The sequence below is a fragment of the Phocoena phocoena genome, chromosome 8 (assembly GCF_963924675.1).
Source record: "Phocoena phocoena chromosome 8, mPhoPho1.1, whole genome shotgun sequence".
NCBI lineage: Eukaryota > Metazoa > Chordata > Mammalia > Artiodactyla > Phocoenidae > Phocoena > Phocoena phocoena.
The window spans coordinates 73823084-73845006 of NC_089226.1; the positions used below are offsets into that span (position 1 = coordinate 73823084).

At 49.7% G+C, this 21923-nt stretch overlaps 1 protein-coding gene across 3 annotated transcripts in view; it reads left to right on the forward strand.

The window, feature by feature from the left end:
• NAV2 (neuron navigator 2) overlaps positions 1–21923 on the forward strand; it is a 393794-nt gene that overhangs the window by 318079 nt on the left and 53792 nt on the right. For all 3 annotated transcript variants that reach the window (XM_065881976.1, XM_065881977.1, XM_065881978.1), the window contains 7 exons: positions 2786–2924; positions 11185–11476; positions 12204–12906; positions 15540–16007; positions 16674–16739; positions 18080–18124; positions 20573–20733. In XM_065881976.1, coding sequence (XP_065738048.1) covers positions 2786–2924; positions 11185–11476; positions 12204–12906; positions 15540–16007; positions 16674–16739; positions 18080–18124; positions 20573–20733 — 1874 coding nt within the window. The remainder of the gene's footprint in view (positions 1–2785; positions 2925–11184; positions 11477–12203; positions 12907–15539; positions 16008–16673; positions 16740–18079; positions 18125–20572; positions 20734–21923) is intronic.

Here is a 21923-nt window from a genome sequence, read left to right on the forward strand (position 1 = left end):
GTTTGTTTTTTTCGAGAGATCGTTGATGTACAGTATTATTTGTTTCAGAAGTGCAGAATAGTGATTCACAAATTTTTTTTAGTTTTTTATTTATTAATTTATATTGATTTTTGGTTGTGTTGGGTCTTCATTTCCGTGCGAGGGCTTTCTCTAGTTGCGGTGAGCGGGGGCCACTCTTCATCGCGGTGCGCGGGCCTCTCACTGTCGCCGCCTCTCTTGTTGTGGAGCACAGGCTCCAGACGCGCAGGCTCAGTAATTGTGGCTCACGGGCTTAGGTGCTCCGTGGCATGTGGGATCTTCCCGGACCAGGGATCAAACCCGTGTCCCCTGCATTGGCAGGTGAATTCTTAACCACTGCGCCACCAGGGAAGTCCCAGAGCCACCCTCTTTACTGTGATGCCAGACGGCTCTCTATTACATCAATTTCCAGTGCACACGGGCATATGACACGGCCCACTTCCCCAGGAGGAAGCCCAGGCTCGGGAGGCTAGCATATCCCAGAGCAGGAGTAGCAGGGTCAGTTTCTACACCCAGGGCTGTGTGATGCTGGTGCATTGACTTAACCACATTACTCCACCGTTCAGCCCTCCACAGTGAGCTGTGCCTCACTGAAAGGCCTGCACAGCGGCAGCCTGATGCCTCAGAAACGCCAGTGTCAGAACAATTCCACTCCTGGGTATACATCCGAGAAAACAAAAACACTCGTTCGAAAAGATACATGCATCCCAATGTTCACAGCAGCATTATTTATAATTGTCAAGATAAGGAAGCAACCTAAGTGTCCATCAACAGATGAATGGATAAAAATGTGGTATGTACATACAATGGAATATTACTCAGTCATAAAAAAGAATGAAAGTTTGCAATTTGCAACAACATGGATGGACTTGGAGGGCATTATGCTTAGTAAAATAAGTCAGACAGAAAAAGAGAGGGCTTCCCTGGTGGCGCAGTGGTTGGGAATCTGCCTGCCAATGCAGGGGACACGGGTCTGAGCCCTGGTCTGGGAAGATCCCACATGCCGCAGAGCAGCTAAGCCCGTGAGCCACAACTACTGAGCCCGCGCTCTAGAGCCCATGAGCCACAACTACTGAGCCAGTGCTCTAGGGCCCGCGAGCCACAACTACCGAAGCCCACACACCTAGAGCCCATGCTCCGCAACAAGAGAAGCCACCGCAATGAGAAGCCCGCACACAGCAATGAAGAGCAGCCCCCGCTCACCCAACTAGAGAAAGCCCGCACACAGCAACGAAGACACAACACAGCCAAAAATAAATAAATAAATTTATTTTTTGAAAAAGAGGGTGGCTCTGAAGCTGGGGCAGCTGGATCCAGGTCCTGCTCCACCTCTTACAGTCTGACCTTGTGCCAGGCGCCTTACCTTTCTAAGCCTCAGTTTCTCCACCTGTACAATAGAAAAACAATAATCCTTACCTTTTGTCACTCGATCAAGTAGAGCAGTGTTACATTGATGCTGGAAGCTTACTTTATAGCCTCCTCAACTTGCCACTCCCATGTGTCTAAATCAGCAAGTATTTATTGAGCACCTGCTGTGTACCTGCAACCCTGCAACCAAATAAATGAGAAAATGCAACCGGCTTGATGCTGGCCAGGCGGGGGCTGGAGGTGGCACTGCAGATAGAGGGACCAGGGATGGCCTTTCTGGGGAGGTGACTCTTCAAGTGAGAAAGAAGAAGGGACAGGTGACCAAGAAGAGGTACAGTAAATGCAAAGCCTTGAACATGAAAACCCAGAGCCAGTGAGCGATGGAGGGGGGCCCAAGACAGGACTGGACGGGGAGGCTGGATCACAGGGCCTTGAGGGCCAGAGTACAGAGTTTGGGTCCCTGAGAAGCCACTGGAGGGTTTGAAGCAGTGGAGCAATAGATCTGATTTGTGTTTCACAAAGATCTTTCTGGCTGCCGTGGGGAGAATAGATGGTCTGGGAGCAGACGAGGAGCACGGAGCGCAGCCGGCCTGTTGGGAGTCACCTAGGCAGAGCTAAGCAGCTGGAACCACAGGGCGCAGGGGCGGGGAGGGCCGTGCGCACTGGGAGAGATTCTGCAAGCAGAGGCAGGCGGACCCCGGGGTGGACCGAATGTCTTGCTGTTGGGAAGCAGGAGGCAAGACAGGAGAAAAAAGCAGAATTATTGCTTTTGGAGATTTGACTTGAATGGTGGGGGACGATGGTCTCGATGGAGTTGAGGGTTGAGAAATGGACTCTATTTTCGATGCATCCTGGGATATTATTAGAGTTAGAACTGCCAATGGAGTTGGTGGGTTTTGCTGACTTTTGCACTTTCCTTCCCTTGGCTTTTTTGCTCCAGGAGTGGAGTCCAGGGAATTCACATAGCAGTTCTTTCTCCCGCTCTGAGCCCCAGGGAGGGTGCCACTGCTGTCTCTTTTTCTGCCCCACTGTCAGCTCCAGCCCCCAAACCCACTGCTCCTCCACTGGCTCTAGGCCTGGCAGGTAGCCCTTGGCCTTTCTGAAGTTCCCGAGATGAAGCTGAGGATGGGGTAGGCAGGGTGTAGGTGTCTAGCCACATCTGCTCAGGGAGGTGCCCACCCTTCTAGGGAAGGTACACATCAGCCACTTCACCCAGCTGCCAGACGAAACGGATGGATGGCACCCTTGAAGATGAGTCACATCAGAAGCAAAGGAGCTCTGTCTGGGGCTTTGTGACACTGGAGCCTTCAGGGATGGTACACGCTTGTCTGTATCATCAGACGCTGCTGAGCTGACGCAGTGTGAGGTCTTGGTGCTCAGGCTGTGTTTGTCTTGGCAGCTGGGATGACAGCAGCTCCGTCAGCAGCGGGATCAGCGACACCATAGACAACCTCAGCACGGATGACATCAACACCAGCTCCTCCATTGGCTCCTATGCCAACACGCCTGCCTCCTCGCGTAAGAGCCTGGATGTCCAGGTAAGGAACAGGGTCCCTCCCAGAGCCCCTGCCAGCAGAGAGCCTTGGGCTTGTGGGCCAAGGGGGCTGTTTGGGGTGCACAGAATCTCCAGGTCCGTGAGATGAGGCCCGACCTCCTGCTTGATGCCTGTGCTCTTATGTCTTCACTCTGTCCTCTACCTGCAGGGAGAGGGTGGGGTTCGGCATCGGGGTACGCTAAACGGGAGTGGGGAGACTCACCGCTCTCACTGTGGTGGCCTTGGCAAATCCTGTTTCCTTCCCGGACCTCAGTTTCATCATCTATTTGGAAAAAAAGAAAGAAAAAGGATGTTGGACTCAACTGGCCGTTCTTAGTCTGGAGTGCGCGTCCACGGCATTCGTCTGATCCCTCAAGAGTGCTGGGGTGGGAACAACGTTAAGAAGCCTGGGTTGGAAGACCAGTACGTCCCAACAGCTCTGTGGGTCATATCCTCCTGCCAGTGTATTGTATTTGGCCCACAGTATCACTCTTCTTTTAAATGGGGTGGCATGTCAAGTTTTTTAAAGTTCATCACTTCACATGATAGTGAGCTTCTGGTTTCTCTTGAAAAATCAGAAGATATCGCCTCCCTGAGTCTATATTCTCCACAACCAACAGATGTCCAGGTGTCCCCGCCTTTGGACAGGGCGCCCATGCCGCTGTGTGCCAACCAGCTACACCCTTCAAATACCTGCCTGTCCTGAGGCACTTGAGTTTCCAACCCCTGCTTTAAACTCTCTGATTTAGTGTTTCAGATGCAGTGCTTCCAAAGCAGTTTTGTGTAGGTGTCTTTGCTTCCCCTCATAGCGTCCCTCAGTGGTCAGAGGGGTTGGTTCTAATAAGCCCATTTTACTAGTGGACAAGTGAGGTGCCATCCTCACCACCAGTCCCCACAGTGGCACTGGCATATATGGACGGGAATCCTTTTCATGATGAGTCCCTCCCACCAGTGGTGCCCGCTGCCTCGGGTGAACCCATGTGAAGGTCTGATGGGGATGGAGTCTCCCAGAGGGACCTTTTGAGGGCAGAGCTGACACAGCCCCTTCTATCACTCCCTTCCTTTCACATCCGCTTCCTTTCTCCTCTCTGTCTCACTCTGGACAGATAGGAGCTGCTTTGGGAATCTCTTCGCTTTCAAAGGTATCTTTCTCTTTGAGGACAGGGCTAAATGAAGGATGTGTCAGAGTGTGGGATTAATTCTGTACCACAGAAATGTAAACACAGACTGCCTGATGAAATCTATTAGGTGTTGCCTCTGGGATTGCCTATGACTTCTTGAGTTTTCATTTTTAGCCTGAATTTCTAATTATCATTGGCAAACAAGGGTGGGTTGTGGCGGTTAAGGGAAAAAAAACTACCCAAATGAAGGGAGCCCAGAGATTTGGGGGGTACTGATAATGTGCCATATCTTGATCTGAGGGGTAGTTATGTACGTTAATTTCAGAAATTTTCTTCCAATTATATACTTAAGATTGTACATTTGGTATATGAATGTTATACCTCAATTTTATAAAAGTTAATTTAAAAAACCAAAAAAAACCCCTAAGCCACACTACCAACTGATCACTGTTTAATTAGTTATTAGACACAAGTTAGAAACACCCAGTCAGACTGTGTCCCTGCCACTTGCCGAATGTTATAATATCCACAGTTTCCGGGACTTCCCTGGCGGTCCAGTGGTTAGGACTGGGTGCTTTCACTGCCGTGGCCCAGGTTCATTCCCTGGTCGGGGAACTAAGATCCTGCATGTCGTGGGGCACAGGCAAAAAAAAAAAAAATCCACCGTTTTCCTTTCCTTGTGGACGCTAATTTTTTTTTTTTTTTTCCGAGACTCATTTTAATTTCAAGGTAACAACAACCAAGCTTCTAGACAGTTCTTAGATACGGAGCTGGGGAACTAAGAGAGAAGGAGAGACAGACAGAGACAGAGAGGAGAGAGATATCTATAAATCAGTAGGTTTCTCTCTTGTTTACTTGCAAGGTAGGAAGAAGCTTGCTCCTAAAATGCTCACTGAGCCAACAAAACACTGTTGAAACAGTCTCCTTGTCTTTGTTCCCTTCCCACAAACCTGGAGTTAGAATCTGTTTTCCACGTTGATACAGAGTAACCATCTGGGATTTACAAATGATACATTTGAATTTGGTTAATGTCAAGGCCCCCCTCCTCCTTGACCAGCTCTTTGCTTTCATTTAGCAAATGTCACATCAGAAAAGCTTCAAGAATATTACACAAGCATGTCTTTTGACCAAGATCAGAAAGATAACATCAAGGGTTGTAAAGAATTTACTATTGGGCTTCCCCGGTGGCGCAGTGGTTGAGAGTCCGCCTGCCGATGCAGGGGACACGGGTTCGTGCCTGTCCGGGAGGATCCCACATGCCGCGGAGCGGCTGGGCCCGTGAGCCATGGCCGCTGAGCCCGCGCGTCCGGAGCCTGTGCTCCACAACGGGAGAGGCCACAGCAGTGAGAGGCCCGCATACCGCAAAAAAAAAAAAAAAGAATTTACTATTTATTGGGTTGTTTTTTTGCTCTACAACTACTTGAGTTTAAAATATTTAAATAAAAATTAAGCAAGTAGGTCTTGGAATAAAATAAATGTAGACTTGCACCCATAGTTACAAAGATTCCTGCTGAGATGGTTTCTTTGGCATCCCTTTGCTCCTGTCCAGGGAGCATCTCCAAATGTCTGAATCCACATAAATTGCAGCCTTCTCCCCTCCTCCCCTGTACCACTCGGAGGAAGGCTAAGGGCCATCACTCCTCTCGGAGCAGCATCAGGCAGCGGGAAGGTGTGCACTGCCATCCTCGCCAGGGCTCATTCAGGTTCCCATCACATATGGGTTTCCCTGGACACATGGGCAGCACAAAGCATCCCAGGCGAGGCATGGAAAGGCAGGAAGAAGTAGCCCAGTGTGTCCACTGGGAAAGCAGGTTGAGGACAGGTTGCCTGCCTGAGTTTATTTGAAAAGCCTCTGAAGACCAGCCAAAAGGAAGTACATCTAAGGAACAGGGGAGCTATCGTCTGGAAGCCTAAGGAACAGCCTCGTTTAGCTGCTTGAGAGAGGTGGCAGCTGGTAACAGAGGAGTGGTCCTTGGGGGATGGAAGTCCCCTTAGTCTGTGAGTGACTGTCTCCTCAAGGATGTCGAGGAGCACGGGGAGGGTCTTCGATGGGGCACCCGTGCCCAGATACCCGGCATCGGCCTGTGCCCACTGCTTCTCAGTGTGCTGGGCAAAGCATCTCCCTGCCTGGGGTCTGACAGCCTCTTGACCAACTTTCTCCAGGAGAGCTGGTGAGTCTGGCTGCAGTGTCAGGGAAAAGGTACGGCCTTTGAAGTCAGGGTTGAGCTCCTAGCTCTGTGGCATCCTTGGATAAGCTCAACCTCTCCAAGCCTCTGCCTCCCTGTGATTACATAAAATCACGGTAACTAGGCTTATCTTGAAGAGTGAGTGTGAGAGCAGCAATATGGACATTCTTTATCTGAACATGCTTTCAGATAAATGAGCCTAATTCATTTTCTTTTTTCTTTTTTTTTCTCTGGCTGTGCCACTCTGCTTACGGGATCTCAGTTCCCCGACCAGGGGTTGAACCCCGGCCCTCTGCAGTTGAAAGTGCTGAGTCCTAACCATTGGACCTCCAGGGAATTCCCTCAGAGCCTAATTCTCAGTAGTTGCTCAGATGGTTCATTTCGTTTCTTTCCTTTCCTTTTCCTTTTTCCCTTTCCTTCCTTCCTTCCTTCCTCTATATTACCTATACCTCTGCTTCTTTCCTCCATTCATGTCAGGAACCAAAAGTTGACTGTTACTCATGTCCTTTCTTTGTAGTGTCAGAGCATTTTTTTTTTTTTTTTTTTTTTTGCGGTACGCGGGCCTCTCACTGCTGTGGCCTCTCCCGTTGCGGAGCACAGGCTCCGGACGCGCAGGCTCAGTGGCCATGGCTCACGGGCCCAGCCGCTCCGCGGCATGTGGGATCTTCCCGGACCGGGGCACGAACCCGTGTCCCCTGCATCGGCAGGCGGACTCTCAACCACTGTGCCACCAGGGAAGCCCTGCCAGAGCATTTTATCTTAAGTTTTGCAGCATTTTGCTTTTAGGACAGTGTGTTGGTGGCAGAAGACTTTTCACACATGAACATCACTTCCCCACATCCCTTTCATCTATCTCTTCCTGTCCTTGTGACTCGGCATTTTCTCTCAGTCTGTGGAAGGTTCCATTCCAGGTGTCAAGGTACAAAAAAGGCATATGTCAAGATTCCTCTCATTTTCACTGCCTTTGAAATTTTAATAAAATATACAAGGGGGAAAAATGGTAATTCCATGTGAGTTTACTTTTTGCTACTGAAGGGAACAAAATTCTGAATTCTGTGGCAAGGATTCCTGTCCTGTGTGACCTTGAGTAATCCTGGAGCTCTCTGGATGCTCTCGGATGATGGTCTGGACGTAAGGATAGGGTTTGGCTGGGGTGTGGGTGGGGCACCCCTTGTGCCACCTGCTGGGTCCTGCTGCTCCTGACTTGAGGCAAGTTACCTTTCCTCTTCACACCTGTGCTTTCCTTGTCTGTCAAATACAGATAAAAGTGCAAGTTTAGAGGATTAGATGAGCTAATAATGTGTGCAGAGGCACCCAGTGCCCAGTAAGAAAGGCAGCAGGTAATGATGCTGACGCTGATCCTAATTTCTGTTATTACTGGGACTCAGACTTCAGCCAGTGTAGCATCTCAGTCCGCAGGGGATGGTGTGGGCTTGAAGACGGCAGTGTCTCTGGCTTCTTAGAGGCTTGTGGCCTAAGAGCACAAAAGACAAGTACCCTGTTCACCTTAATGCAAGACAGAAATAGATTAAATGCTAAAGTGCTGGAGATTTTCAGAGGGGGGACAGTTGGTGACAAAAGAGCCACTGTTAAAATTGAGTCCCTCCACATTGAGCTCATTGCGCCCACCGTCAGCTCTCTGAGACACCTGTCTGTTATCACCCCTGTTTCACGCACAAGGTAACAATCTCAAAGAAGCTCAGCCACTTCCTTCAGGGTCACACACAGCACAGGAGGGAGTTGCAGCACCTAGTACTTGACCTCAAGTCTGTCCGACCCCAAGCCCATGCTCTTCGCTCCACCTTCCCGCCTCACGGCCTCACCTCGTTCCTCAGCGCCTTGGTTCCTTCCTCTCGCTCTCAGAAGACTGGCCTCCCCTCTTCAGTCTCTGGGGAACCTGGGCCCTCAGGGGAGAACTCTCCCATCTTCCAGGCCCTCTTCCTCCTTGAGTGTGGCTATTTCCCTGCCTTCCCTCTTGGATGCTGAATGAGTAAGTGGGCTGACAGGTAGGGGCAGTAGGAAAATCTACAGAAAGGAGGTACCACTTGAGATGGGCACAGCTGGCAAAGGGGAGGGTGCAGCTCTTTGTACATCCCATGTGGCTGTCCTGCTGGCCCTCCTGTTGTAAGCTCTGGGAGCAGAGAGGCTGGCCCTTCTTCATCTTTTAATCCCTCCTGGTGCCACCACATGATCTGGCACACAGCTCAGCAGGGGTTTGCTAAGGAGATGTGAACTCACAGCCAGTGTAATGTCCCGGGGCAGAGGCCGCTGTGCCAAGAGCAGCTGGGAAGCCTACCACCCTGGACCACATACATTGCGGGGCTGTGATGGTTGGGTGATTGTTCTTTCCAGAGGGGGATTCAACTGCAGTCCCAGACCAGGGATGTGTGCACTCTCTCTGCCACTGGGGTGGAATCAGTTCTGGAGGTCCCACCCAGAGGCTAGGCTGGAACTGCTCCAGAATTGGAGCTGGGGAACCACCGGCCAGCCAGGGTGGAAGGAGAATCTACTGGGTGTAGGTGTTATGTTAGGTGCCCCTGGACATGCAGCATCCTCAAGTCCTTGGACTTGTTCTCCAGGAAGGCAACATAGCCTGATGGCTAAAATATGGGCTCTGCACTCAGGCTCCCTGGAATCCTTGCACTGTGTGATCTTGGGCAATTTTCTTTTCCACTCTGTGCCTCAGTGTTCTCATGTAAAATCGAGACTACGAACTATAACCTCCTCATAGGTTTCTGGTGAAGATTAAATTAAATGGTACGTGGAAAGCACTTTAGCCCAGTGCCTAGCACATAGTAAATGCTTAGTAAATTTTAATTGTTACTTCTCCTACTATTAGCGTCACTATAATTTGATCAGGGAAAATAAGGTATAGGAGCATTAAAGGAATAATTAATGCAGTACCCCAGGATGTGGTATGTACTAAGTTTTCAGTACCTCTTAGAGTGTAAAAGAATGTGTTAGAATGTACTTGAACATAAGCTCCAGGAGGCTGATGATTCGTATTGATATTTTGTTCTCATTCATTGTAGTATTCCCAGTACCCAAAAGCTTGCTTGGCACACAGCGGTACCGGTAAATATTTGTTGAGTGAATGTTTCCAAAGCCAAGATACTTTCTGCCTCAGGGCCTTTGCACATACTCTTCCCTCTCCCTGGCATGCTCTTCCCTAAACTCTTCTCTCGGTAAGTTTCTGCTCATTCTTTAGGACACGTCTTCAAAAAGGCCTTACCAGACCACTGTACCTTACCCCCATCATCGTAATCTAAATTACATCACTGCCTGTAATTCTCTCAGACTCCTTGTCCTTTTCCATTTATTTGTCTTATATTTCCAATCCCTGCCTCTTTCACTGGATCATAAACTTCAGAAGGGATGGGAACCCATCTTACTCACAGATCCTCAGACCCACCATAGTGCCCAGCAAACCACGGGCATGGAGGAAATTCTGGCTGAATGAATACACTGGAAGATTTAGAGGAAGGAACATGGGCTGGTGTAGTTGGGACACGGAGCAAGTACCGTGAGTTTCCACTTCTCTGTAAAACTGAGATGAAGACAGTTCTACTTACCTTCTTACCCTCCTTGACCAGCTAGCGGTCGGGATCGGATGAGGTCGTTTTGTTAAAGTGTGCTGTAGCTCGAGAAGCATGTATTCGCCGACCGATTTGCTCATTTCCTCACCAAGCCTGATTGCGTGCCTGCTGTGGGGACGCCTCTGTCTCTGTCCTTTGCCGCAGCTGAACGATGAGCTTCTTGCAGCCCAGGAGTGTTTCTGTCCTCCTCCTCTCTCTATGCCTAGTACCTCGTGGAAATGTTTGAGGAATGACCAGACAACTGAAGGCACCCACGAGGTGGCTGAGGGAGAGGGGGGAGGCTGTGGTGGCGATAGAGAGGCGGTTGAACTTGGGCTGCTTGTCTGTATGTATCTTTGCTCCCACTCAGCCAGCGTATTCCATCGGTGCTAATCTCGAGTGACAAGCGTCAGGCCAGATTCTTGTCAAGGGGTCGTTTTGATTTGCTACCTTGCTGGTGTTGCCCACGCTTGGTAGTTAAGTGCAGCAAACATGGGACCTGTATTGCAGGGGAGCTGCCCTAAATTGTTGCCGACCCCCCTTCCCCGTTCACTGCACTGCTTCTCCCCGCTGAAATCTGCTCAGACTGGCCCCAACCCCTAGGGAGGCCCCCAAAGCTTTCTGGTTAGAGAGTTATGGCTTTTAACTGCAGCAAACGATTAACCATCACGCTTCTGTCCCCTCCTGGGCTCCGTGGCCAGCAGGTCAGGCCTCTTCCAAAGAAAGCTGGCTAATTATATCCCCCGTCTGCACAAAATCCCACAAGAGGAGCGAGCAGCGGCCTATGAATGGAGCTGGGTGGGAGCACATGGTGTCGTGGGGAGGAAGTGGCTTTTGAGGCTTTGCTTCCTCTCGGCCCCTCTCTCTCCCTGATTCGAGGGGAGCTAGCAGCTGCCCTCTCTCACTCGCTCTCGGTGTGTTAGACTGTGGCGCTGTGCTAGATCCAGAGATCTGGCTGCCAGTGGAGTGATCGGGAGCTGTTGAACAAAGGGAAATGGGCTGGGAGGCCGTGAGCTGGGTAGAGCTCAGGCTGCCGGAGCTCAAGGAGGCTGGTCGCCAAGTGGCAGAGCTGGTGGCTGAATTTTTGTCACAGCTCCGTCCACTGGTTCTCCTCCATGGGGCTCTGTCTCTCGTTTTCCTCTGGCTCTTTTTACTCTCCTCCCTCACTCCCTTTTAGGACATATTCGTATTCTTTGCTTTCCTTGGACCCAACATATCAGGCTTCCTAACAAGATAGCCGGAGTACAAGGCCCAAACATTTTAAAGTAGTCATCTGTTATCTTTCCCTTAACTTGTCCAGGGCATGGGCATTTTTGCTCTGGGGTGAGGGGCTCTCTAGCCTGGGGTTTGAGAAAGACTAATTCAGAGGGTCTCCTTCGCAGACCGACGCTGAGAAGCACTCACAGGTGGAGAGGAATTCCCTGTGGTCCGGCGATGATGTCAAGAAGTCAGACGGAGGGTCAGACAGCGGCATAAAGATGGAGCCGGGGTCGAAGTGGAGGCGGAATCCTTCTGATGTGTCTGACGAGTCCGACAAAAGCACGTCGGGCAAGAAGAACCCCGTCATCTCTCAGACAGGCTCGTGGCGGCGAGGCATGACAGCTCAGGTGGGCGTCACCATGCCGAGGACGAAGCCGGCCGCCCCGGCAGGCACGCTGAAGACCCCAGGGACTGGTGAGTCAGGGGCGTGCGTGGGCACTTGTCATTTTCAAAACCTGAGCCGCAGTCACTCTAGCGAGGGCTTGATGATATTTTTAAATCCCTGTAAAATGCACAGGTATTTCTTCTTAGGGTTTAGACTCTGCTCATAGCCAGCTTTCAGAAAGGTTCACATCTTGACCTTTCTCCAAGTGGAAGTATGTAAGCATGAGAGCCTCTTAAACTCTGAAGGTGGTTCCACTGCCGAGACATGTTGGATTGGTTTAAGCATGTGCTGGGTCGGAGCTAACATACCTAGTGAAGGCTATTCAAGAGCACGTGGTTAGGAGCTGTCGGTGTGTTGAATTGACGTCGTCCATGATTTAAGGATGTATGTAAATGAGGGCAGTGTTTTTGCAGGAAGGTGGGGTACCCCTTGAAAATGATAGGGACAGCTTTTCAATGGACAGAGGGAGAATGGCCAATAAAACACAAGATCTCTTTCCCAGACATATCAGTGATTGGCTGGCTTTGCTTTATTCTGGGTAAATTTAGACTGCTTTGCGAATGAGGAAAACCGTTGACATCTCCTAAAAGCTTCACGGTGACAGTTGTAGACGCGATTATCTTTATGAAAAGCTCTTTCCTCTGTCTCCCAAGGGGACTGCTTTCCCCCAGGAGAAAGCGAGCTAGTTCTTTGGAGGAGGGGCTGGCGGAGCTGACTTCTTGGTTTGCAGGCTAACCTTTCTGATCTCTCTCGCAGGAAAAACAGATGATGCAAAGGTGTCTGAGAAAGGAAGGCTGTCTCCCAAAGCCTCCCAGGTGAAGCGCTCCCCGTCAGATGCCGGCCGCAGCAGTGGTGATGAATCCAAGAAACCCCTCCCCGGCAGCTCCAGGACGCCCACTGCCAACGCCAACAGCTTTGGGTTCAAGAAGCAGAGTGGCTCTGCCGCTGGTTTGGCCATGATCACAGCCAGTGGGGCCACTGTCACCAGCAGGTCAGCCACACTGGGCAAGATCCCAAAGTCGTCCGCACTCGTCGGTCGGTCCACCGGTCGGAAGACAAGCATGGATGGGGCTCAGAATCAGGATGATGGGTATCTGTCCCTTAGCTCCCGGACAAATCTACAGTACCGGAGTCTGCCAAGGCCCAGTAAATCCACCAGCCGGAATGGGGCTGGAAACAGGTCTAGTACCAGCAGCATAGATTCCAACATCAGTAGCAAGTCAGCAGGCCTGCCGGCGCCCAAGCTGAGGGAGCCTTCCAAGACAGCCCTGGGCAGCTCTCTGCCAGGTCTGGTCAACCAGACCGATAAGGAGAAAGGCATCTCATCCGACAACGAGAGCGTGGCTTCCTGTAACTCAGTGAAGGTGAACCCGGCAGCCCAGCCTGTGTCTAGTGCGGCTCAGGCCACCCTCCAGCCAGGGGCCAAGTACCCTGATGTGGCGTCTCCCACGCTCCGCAGGTAAGTGGGTAAATGGCACCGAGCGGAACTGGAATACATGGAGTGGCATCCTGGATTAATAACTTCCTGTTTTCTTAGCTGAAGCCGCCTCTGGTTTTCTCCACTTCAGTCCTTGGGTAAAGCTGTTTGGTCGGATGCTGCCAGCAATTCTGCTCAACTGATTATTTTCCCTCGTTGGCATGAAAAACATAAGCCTCTGGAATCAATCCTCCTGGGTTTGAATCCTAGGTCCACCTTAATTAGCCACCATGTAACCTCTCTTAATACTTCTGCCTCCGTTTTCTCATCTGTAAAATTGGGGTGGTGATACCTACCTACAGGTTCTTGTGTCCATTAATCTGTGTAGCTACATCTGGCCCCTAGTAAGTACTCAATAAAAGTTAGCTGCCATCGAAGATGAGATCCTAATACTCCCGTAGATCTGGAAGCAGTTTTGTTTTTAATCTGTGGCTCAGGTTCCTCCTCTTTATGCCAGACAGTGGCATAATGACCAGATCTTTTCCCCAAACAGTCCAATATCCCCCACATACTTTTTTATACTGCATGCATAATTCCAAATTAGTGCCTGAAATTTTAGCTTCCTTTAAAAAAAAGAAAGAAAAAAACAACTCAAAGCAGAAGCGTTTTTGAAAAAGAGAATTTGATTTCCTATTACCTGAAAAAGGCGTTTTCCTGTACTTCCACAACGGGTGGAAATTTGTACGTTAAAATTGATGGTTCACTTTAAACTTCAGCTGCGTTGAGCAGAGTTCATCCTACCTTTTCAGGAAATTTCTTGTCGTAAGAAAGAGTAAGTCCAAGGATAGAAAATTTAGCAGTGAAAAAATAAAAATTATGTGCACATGTACATATTTGGGGATGAATGGGAATGTTTGCAAAGCCTTCAGAAGAAGCATTCCACACGAAAAGTCTAATGCAGCAGTTCGCTGTTCTTTGTCTAGACTTGATTATTAGAATTTCAGTAATTATTTTTTCAGGGGAAAGTCTTATTGGGCTGCTCTTTGTTGTTTTAACAGGTTGCCTTGTAAATGAAAATTTTCTCTGCTTCTTGCCTCAAGTATTATATGTAATATTCGCTCTTTGGTATTATAGATTTCCTTTAGTAACTACAAAGGCATTTTAGTAGACCCTTAGGCTAGTGTAATAGAATACTTGAAAATGCATGCAGCTTCTTAGGCTGTGAATTGAGCACCTTTCAGCCCACTCCTAGCAATTACATTTTTCCTAAATTGTTAAGGTGTTCTGAATTCTCTCGTTGTGCATTAGTATGAAGAAGAGGAATCTTAGGTGAAGTGTGATAGCTCTCTTCAAATGGTTTGAAGGACTAACAGACAAAAGATTGGGCTTTTTCTGTGTAGTTACACATGGCAGGATTAGGAGCAAGGCATAAAAGTTGGAAGGAGGTGGGTTAGATTTTGGTTTTGTAACAATTGGAGGCGCTTGGCAACGGAGCCAGTTAGCCTTTCGAGTATAAAGTAGTGAGGTCCCTGACACTGGAGGTATGTAAGCACTCTAAAGCCAAGGTTCTGCAACAGGATATTTCTTTCCCTGTCACCAGGCAAAAAATGTTCCTCTTCTGTCGCCACACATTGTACTGAGGGTTGATTATGTGTTTATTTATTTTTACAACAATTGGGATTTGTAACAACCATTTGGAGAGGTCGGAGGTCAAATTCACACCACTTTGACTAGCTGGGTGAAAGGCAACCTGCCTATCATAGTATGTAGTAGTATCGTCTGTTTTCGGAGATACCTGTTCCGTGACAGTTTTAGTGGATAGAATAAAGCCATTACATTTCTAGAGTATGTACTGTCCTTCGACTTTAAGACAGTTTTTCCATCCTACCAGAGAACCCTCTCAGCAGAGGGAAGTGTCTGTGCCATTCCCTGTGTTCCGACAGCACATTTGTGGTCATGAGCAGTGGGGGAGATGACATGCAATGGCATTTCTGTGTGTCTATCACAGAGACGCCGTTCACACCCAGCGTGTCTGGTCGAACATCTTGTGAACCCCACAAGGTTTGTGTGTATCACTGGACAGTATTAGCTCTCTGGCCCTAAAAGACACATCTTTCAGGCTGGGCTTTCATGTAAGAATACATCTGAGAGGATACATTGCCCAGCCTGCCTCCAGATCTAGCCTCCTGTTCTTGATTCTACACGTTTTGTTAGAGATCAAAGAAACCAACTCCTTTGGAGCTGAACTGTCATACACGGAGTGCCTGCTTTGTGCCTGGGGTCATGGATGCAAAGGTGATCAAGACAGGTCTTTTCCCTTGAGATGTTTCCTGGGCAAGGGCAGTTTCCTAGTTACTCTATTTATGGAAAGAAAGGAAAGCAAGATGTTGGACCAGCAAGGGATAGGCCTGTAGAAAATTACTCCCCGTCTCCCTTTGGCTCAGGTAGATCCAGGGTCTCAGCAGCAGCCTAGAACTTGAAGGTGGAGCCTTTGCTCCACCAGTGCCCTGGCCCGTTGTGTGGCAGCCTTTCCCAGGGCAGCGCCTCGAGCTGTAGAAAGGACTGCGCCTCCCTCCCCAGGGGTTCTCACTAGCTCCTGTGCCCTGCCCTCCTCTGACGGCCGGCGTCCCTGGGCTTTGGGTGTTCAACCCGTGTAAACCTTTGTCTCTTCGCAGACTCTTTGGTGGGAAGCCTACCAAGCAAGTGCCCATCGCCACAGCCGAAAACATGAAAAACTCGGTGGTCATCTCCAACCCTCATGCCACCCTGAGCCAGCAAGGTAACTTAGAGTCCCCCTCGGGCAGCGGCGTCCTGAGCAGCGGCAGCAGCAGCCCTCTCTACAGTAAGAACGCAGACAGCACCCAGTCCCCCCTGGCCTCCAGCCCCAGCTCCGCCCACTCGGGCCCCTCCAACAGCCTCACGTGGGGCACCAACGCCAGCAGCTCCTCGGCCGTTAGCAAGGACGGCCTGGGCTTCCAGTCGGTCAGCAGCCTCCACACCAGTTGCGAGTCCATTGACATCTCCCTGGGCAGCGGAGGGGCGCTGAGTCACAACTCCTCCACCGGCCTCATTGCCGCTTCTAAGGATGACGCCCTGACCCCCTTTGTCAGAACCAACAGTGTGAAGACCACACTGTCGGAAAGGTTGGTGCTGTGTGTTTGGCTGCCTTTATCTCCCTGAAAGACGCCCTTCCGGGAGTCCAAAGATTATGTCAGGAAGCCCAAGTGTTAGCTCACCTTTGCTGGGAGATTTCTCTCTTTCTGATCACTGCCATCTCTCCAGAGGGAAGCCCGTTGGGGATGGATTAAGCCTGGCTCTGCTTCCTGTTGTCTTTCACTGTGGTTTTTCTCAGTGCATGGAGCTGCTGGAAGTCTCTTGGGGGCAGATTTCATGCTGCCTTTTGAAAGCGCATTCCGCTTTCGAAGTCCTTCCTTTTTATTGTGTGTTCATCACTGCCTCTTTCCCTGCCCCTTGTAATTGTGTCGTCCAAGCAGGGGGCGGCTGCAGCCGCGGAGCGTGTGGTGGGATGTTCCTTAAGCAGCCCAGTCCACACGCTGGTCCTCGGGGCAGACACCCTCCTACTGAAGGGCCGCAGGCCAGAGCGATAGGAAATCAAGAAACCAGAATTGTCCTCAAAGCTCTGAATCTCACCGCACTAGTGATACATGTCCATTTTCTCCACATGGGGAAGAAAGCCATTATCAGCACTGGAAATGAGAAAAATGTCCTAGTCGTTGTGTATAATAACCCCACCCCCTCCTTCCAATCTAATGCACCTTCTCTTGTTTTCCACCTGCCTGGCCTTCTAGCCCTCTCTCTTCCCCTGCCGCTAGCCCTAAGTTCTGCAGAAGTACTCTGCCCAGGAAACAGGACAGGTAATGACGTTGTAGGCCGGGGACGCCACCGAGCCTCTAGCTTCCTCTGCCCCCCCCCCCCCCACCGTGTCAAGCCAGATGTCTTGTATGAGGCTGTTGGCCTGCGGCTTCCGCTTGTGTTCGTGGCCCCGGTGTGCTCTGTGACCCCCCAAGACATGCCTGTGAGGGTCTGTTCCGCTGCCCACAAAACTCAGAAAGAGGTGGAGCGGGGCTGGCCCCTCCTCTCCCAGCTTGGGAAGGAACCTCAAGCCTGCCACCTGGCGAGGGGCGGCAGAAGCTCTCACTGGCATCTCAGCCTCCCCGTGGCATGTTCCTGCTTCCCAGCTTCCTGCCCTTTCTCCTCTCTCCCCTCCCCCTCCGAGCCCAGAAGTGACCTGCCGCCCACCACGCGGCTCTGCGGCCCTCACCTTTGTCTCCCACACCCCTGCTCCCCGTGCAGCTGGCTCTTTGCCCTCTCAAAGGCCTCTGCTGCGGATTGGCTCTGTGTCTCGCAGGCTGTGGTGTTCTGTGTGCCCGTGTTCTGTAAGAAGAATATGTGGAGTGTTGTTGGCCCCCAGATGCCCTGAGGGTGGGCCTCAGACATGGATCTTGACCTTGAGTTTGTGGGGAAGCCATGGCTTGGCCAAACGTAATGAGCGGATGTTGTTTCGTGCTAGGGGGGAAAAAATTAATGAAAACCCTCTTCACCCCATTAACAACGAAAACTTTGCCTTTGTCAGACTCATAGACCAAGCCTTTAAACCTAGCTCTTTGGAAATCCGAATGTTGCGACTTTATCAGCCAGCAGGTTGTAACATGCCCCGACTCTGCCCAGGGCTCAGCTCCTAGCTACGCCCAATGAGAGCCTCGAAAACTGAGAGGGACCTGGAATTCACTTGTTACAGATGAATTCCAAATATGTAGACTGCTGGCCTCTTGAAACTCTCCAGCAAGTCCCTTCTCTCACTTGAAGTCATCGCCAGTGGCATTTGGTGGAGGGCCAGAGTGCTTAGGGGTGCGGGGAGCCCGGCGTCTCTCTCTGCCGCGGAAGGCATGGGCTCTGCTTCCAGATGGGGGGCAGATCCTGAGTTTGGCTTTGAACCCACGGAAAAGGTGGAGCAGTTGGGGCCGAGTGGATCAGGCCTCCTGGGGACGGGGGTGGAGGATGCCTGGGTGTGAGCACAGGCCTGGGTTTCCTTTGTTCCTGTGGCTGTGGATGTGTTGCATGCAGAGGACCCCTCCCTGGTGAAGTGAGTCTCTTCCTCCAGATCTCTTGGCTCGTCCTTAGCCTTTCCCCCTCACATGGCCTGCTTTCCCTGTGCTTCTCTGAGGTTCTTACGTTTGTTTTAACTTTCCTACAGTGACCCGCACCTTGATAGGAACACTTTGCCTAAAAAAGGACTCAGGTATCTGTGTTTTCTCCTTGCATCCATGCCATCTGGTGTGGCTCTGGGGCTTGGCTGTGTGGCTCTCTCATGGCTGGTGGGGCTCGGGCTGGGCTGGGGGTCCCCGCTTTGGCAGCAGGACCCTTTGGATGATGGCTCCCCTCGCAACCCTCTCGTTCTCATCTCTCCACGTGTCGGCTTCTTTGCTTGAGCAGAGGCTGTGCTCTTTCAGGCTTACTGTGGTCAAACCATCTCATGAGCAAGCCCGGAGAGCGGTTACCGCTTCTTCCGGGGCCAGTGGGTTTAATCGCTGATCACTTTGCCATGACCATTCCATTCACGGGCTGTCTTCCAAGAGAAAGGATATGACTTGTAGCATGTTGATTTGTCAGCTGGGACACAGAGCAAAGGAGAGAAATATCCCCCCCGCGCCCCCCACCCCCCACCCCCGCCAATTTGAAGAGTTTTAACTTTCTGGCCCATAGAAAGTTGCTAAGGACAGGTGCTTTGCACTTGTCTGAATATTCTAATCGAAAATCGGGTCAATTTTCAATGCCCAGCAAGACATGGGTATGTTCATTTTTTTGATGTAAAGAAAGTAAGGACTTTCTTTCCAAGAGCGAATGTCCTTTCATTCACTGTAAGTGATGGCTCGTTTTTGGCGCTGGTCCTGGTGAAACAAGATGCTATAAGTCACCACTGCTCACGCCATCCACCTCACTTTGCCACCCAGAAGAACTTCAGTCCTAACGCCTGCCCCGTGATCTTAATGTCACATGGTTACAGCTGTCGTTTCTCCCGCTCTCTAAACACCTCGTTCTTTGTAGCATCGGCTTCACCCCGCACCAAGCAGTAAGTGCTTTCGCAAAACATGGAACTTGGAATGAAATGTTTCGTTGCTGTCATGTATGTCTGTAGTTAATAACCAGCAGTTCTTAAGGCTGAGAGCATTTTGACCAGTAATGGGAGGTAGGTATCAATGCTTCCTTTCAACAGGAGTTCCGAGTAAAGCCAAATCTAAAAATCTAAGAATAAAAGTATTGAAAAAGCCCCCAACTGACCTCCGGACAGAGGAAGTTCAGCACGGTGGCCTTTGAGGGGGCAGTTGGCAAGGCCTTCAGTACTTAACAGTTTTCGTCATGCTTGTCGGCACTCAGGCTAAAGCTTAAATCATATCCACTCTTCACGTGAGTTTGACCTTGATGCCCCAGTGCTGCTTCCAGAGGAAGCTCACATCTTCGAATATCACCATTTTGTAATGCTAATGTGTATATTTCTGGAGCAGATCTATTCTGTGAAAATTATGTAGCTCTGGCTGTGAAAATCAGTTTTTAAAAAAATTCAGAATAGAGGTAAGTGACAGGGTATCCTCAGGCAATTGATGGGACCTAGAAAGTCCAACTATAGTAAAAACATTAAGGAAGAATCGTGTTTATGTTCCCTCTCACTGTGACTCCCTTTCTAGCTCACCCACTCAGTACACACACACATCCAATACCAACACACTGACAACACCTTGTCCTAAGTCAAGAGGACCCCTCTATTTACGTAATCAGTAGTAACCCCATGGTAATCTGTTTATAAGTCCAAAGTACTCTGACCACTGGGGCACTTTAGACATTCGAGATGCTGCCTGTGGGCATAGTGAGAAGAGCCCACAGGCAGCATCCGTAATGGATTTGGGAATCAGACCAATATGGATTGAAATCTCGGCACGTGATTCAAGGCAGGCCGTCACCTTCCCTGAATGTAAAACAGGAATAATAGCATCTGTGTTGCTGGGAGCGTCCGAGGCTTCAGTAAGATAACGTCTGTGAAGGCACCTGGCACGTTGGGGACGTTCAATAAATCATTACCAAATACGTTTCAGAATTAACGATGAGGTGGACCACGTGACTTCTGAAGACCCTCCCCTGTGTGAGACCCAATGATTTGGGGTTCCTTTTGTGAAGACTGGTTTCTGCCAGATTCTAGTAACTACTGTCAGCATCGGTCTCCTCATACCTTCCTTTACGTGTCTGGTTTCTGATACTCTGTGATTCATGGCCACTTACTTGCCCTCCAGAATGCAGATGCCATGAGCTATCTAATTAAAACTTCCTCAGAGCTCTGACAGCAGCTTGTTTTGTTGCTTCAGTCCTGTCAAGGTGGAGGCTTTGAAATGACACCGTCATGAATCAACATGTTACAGATACGCCCAGGGACGGCTCTTTTGAGCGTTTACCTATCTTGTTCCCTTTATGTAGTTCCCTCAAAACTGAAAGGAATTGCAGTTTTCCCCCAAAGACAGCCAAGTGGCAAAAAAGGTTTTGAGAAACTTTGTGAGTTTCGGGATGTGTAGCGATCTGATTTTTCAAACGTCATCTTTGGATGTATATTTTCTTTTTATATGTTTATCATCAGCTCCAGAGAGCTCATTTTCATAAACGCTGTTCGTAGTTAATCCCAGCCTGATTTCTGTCTGTCCAGGTACACCCCCACCTCCCAGCTTCGCACACAAGAAGACGCAAAAGAATGGTTACGGTCCCACTCTGCAGGAGGCCTGCAGGACACGGCCGCCAACTCTCCTTTCTCCTCTGGCTCCAGTGTAACTTCTCCCTCCGGAACAAGATTCAACTTTTCTCAGCTTGGTGAGTAGCTACTTGGCATTAACTGTGTTGATCAGCGCCTTAGGGCAGAGGTTATCCTGCATTTTGAAAGAGACATGTGGTCACATCACTCTCAGTATCTGATCAGCCCTCAGCAGTGTAGTTTGATTATAGGCAATTGATAGCAAAAGAAAAGAAAAATGTGTTTTGGTTCTCTATCAGTAATTTTCTCTACATGGTTGATATAGGTGGGGTTATAGCAAAGAGCAAACCATCCATGGAATGAGAAGAATGTATTCTAAGACCTCTGAAGATGTAGGTTTTATAGCGTATCCCATGTTTGGTCATCCTCATTGCTTTATTAAACCGGAAATAAAGATCAGGTTTTGACCGAGCAGATACTCTTGGAAATGCCTACCGGTGACATCATGCTTTGACTGGCACAGTGAGGAAGGGAAAAGAATTTGTAACACAGTCCCTGCTGACATGTCAACGGATGCTTCTTTTAGAGAGACGAACACCCACACAGACTCATAGATAGGTAAAAGAGAACAGTCCAAAGCTTTATATGAATCCGTGTAAAAACTGCATATGATCCGATAGCAAGTATACACAGTTAGAAAAAGGAAAGAACAGTCCTGGCTGAAGTGACTGGGAACGGTTACACGAAGGTGGCAGGATGAGAGCTGAGCCTTCCAAGACGGAAAGAGAGGGAAATATTTTTTCCGGTCTCATCTCGTTCTTTAGAGAGGCAGCCTTCTCTGATTATTGTAAATAATAAACTCAGTCTTTAAGGACTTCTAATCAAGTAAGGGTTAACTCTTCATTGTTAATGAACCGAATGCATACTTCTGAACTATCTTACGTTACTGAAATGGACAGGATTTTAATAAGAAAGCCAGTTTCGGCTAAGGTAAATGCACCCCCTTTGCACTGAAGCTCTGCAGGCACCATTATGAAATCTTCCCCGTCTGAGACAGTGAGACCTGTGTTCATATTGTTCTTTCCTGGCTGTAACTCTTTGAGGCAAGGGTTTCTTGTCATGCACAAATGCTTCCCATCTGATCAAAAGCCCGGCTGGACTATTTTGGGCTTTTGGCTTTAGGGAGAATTGTTCCAGATGAGCCCAGAAAGTAATTAGCTCATGCCTGGAAGGTGACACTAGCTTGTCTGAATGTGCCAAGTTGGAAAGCTGAGGCCCAGAGCCTCGCTTTGGAACTGACCCACCTTTC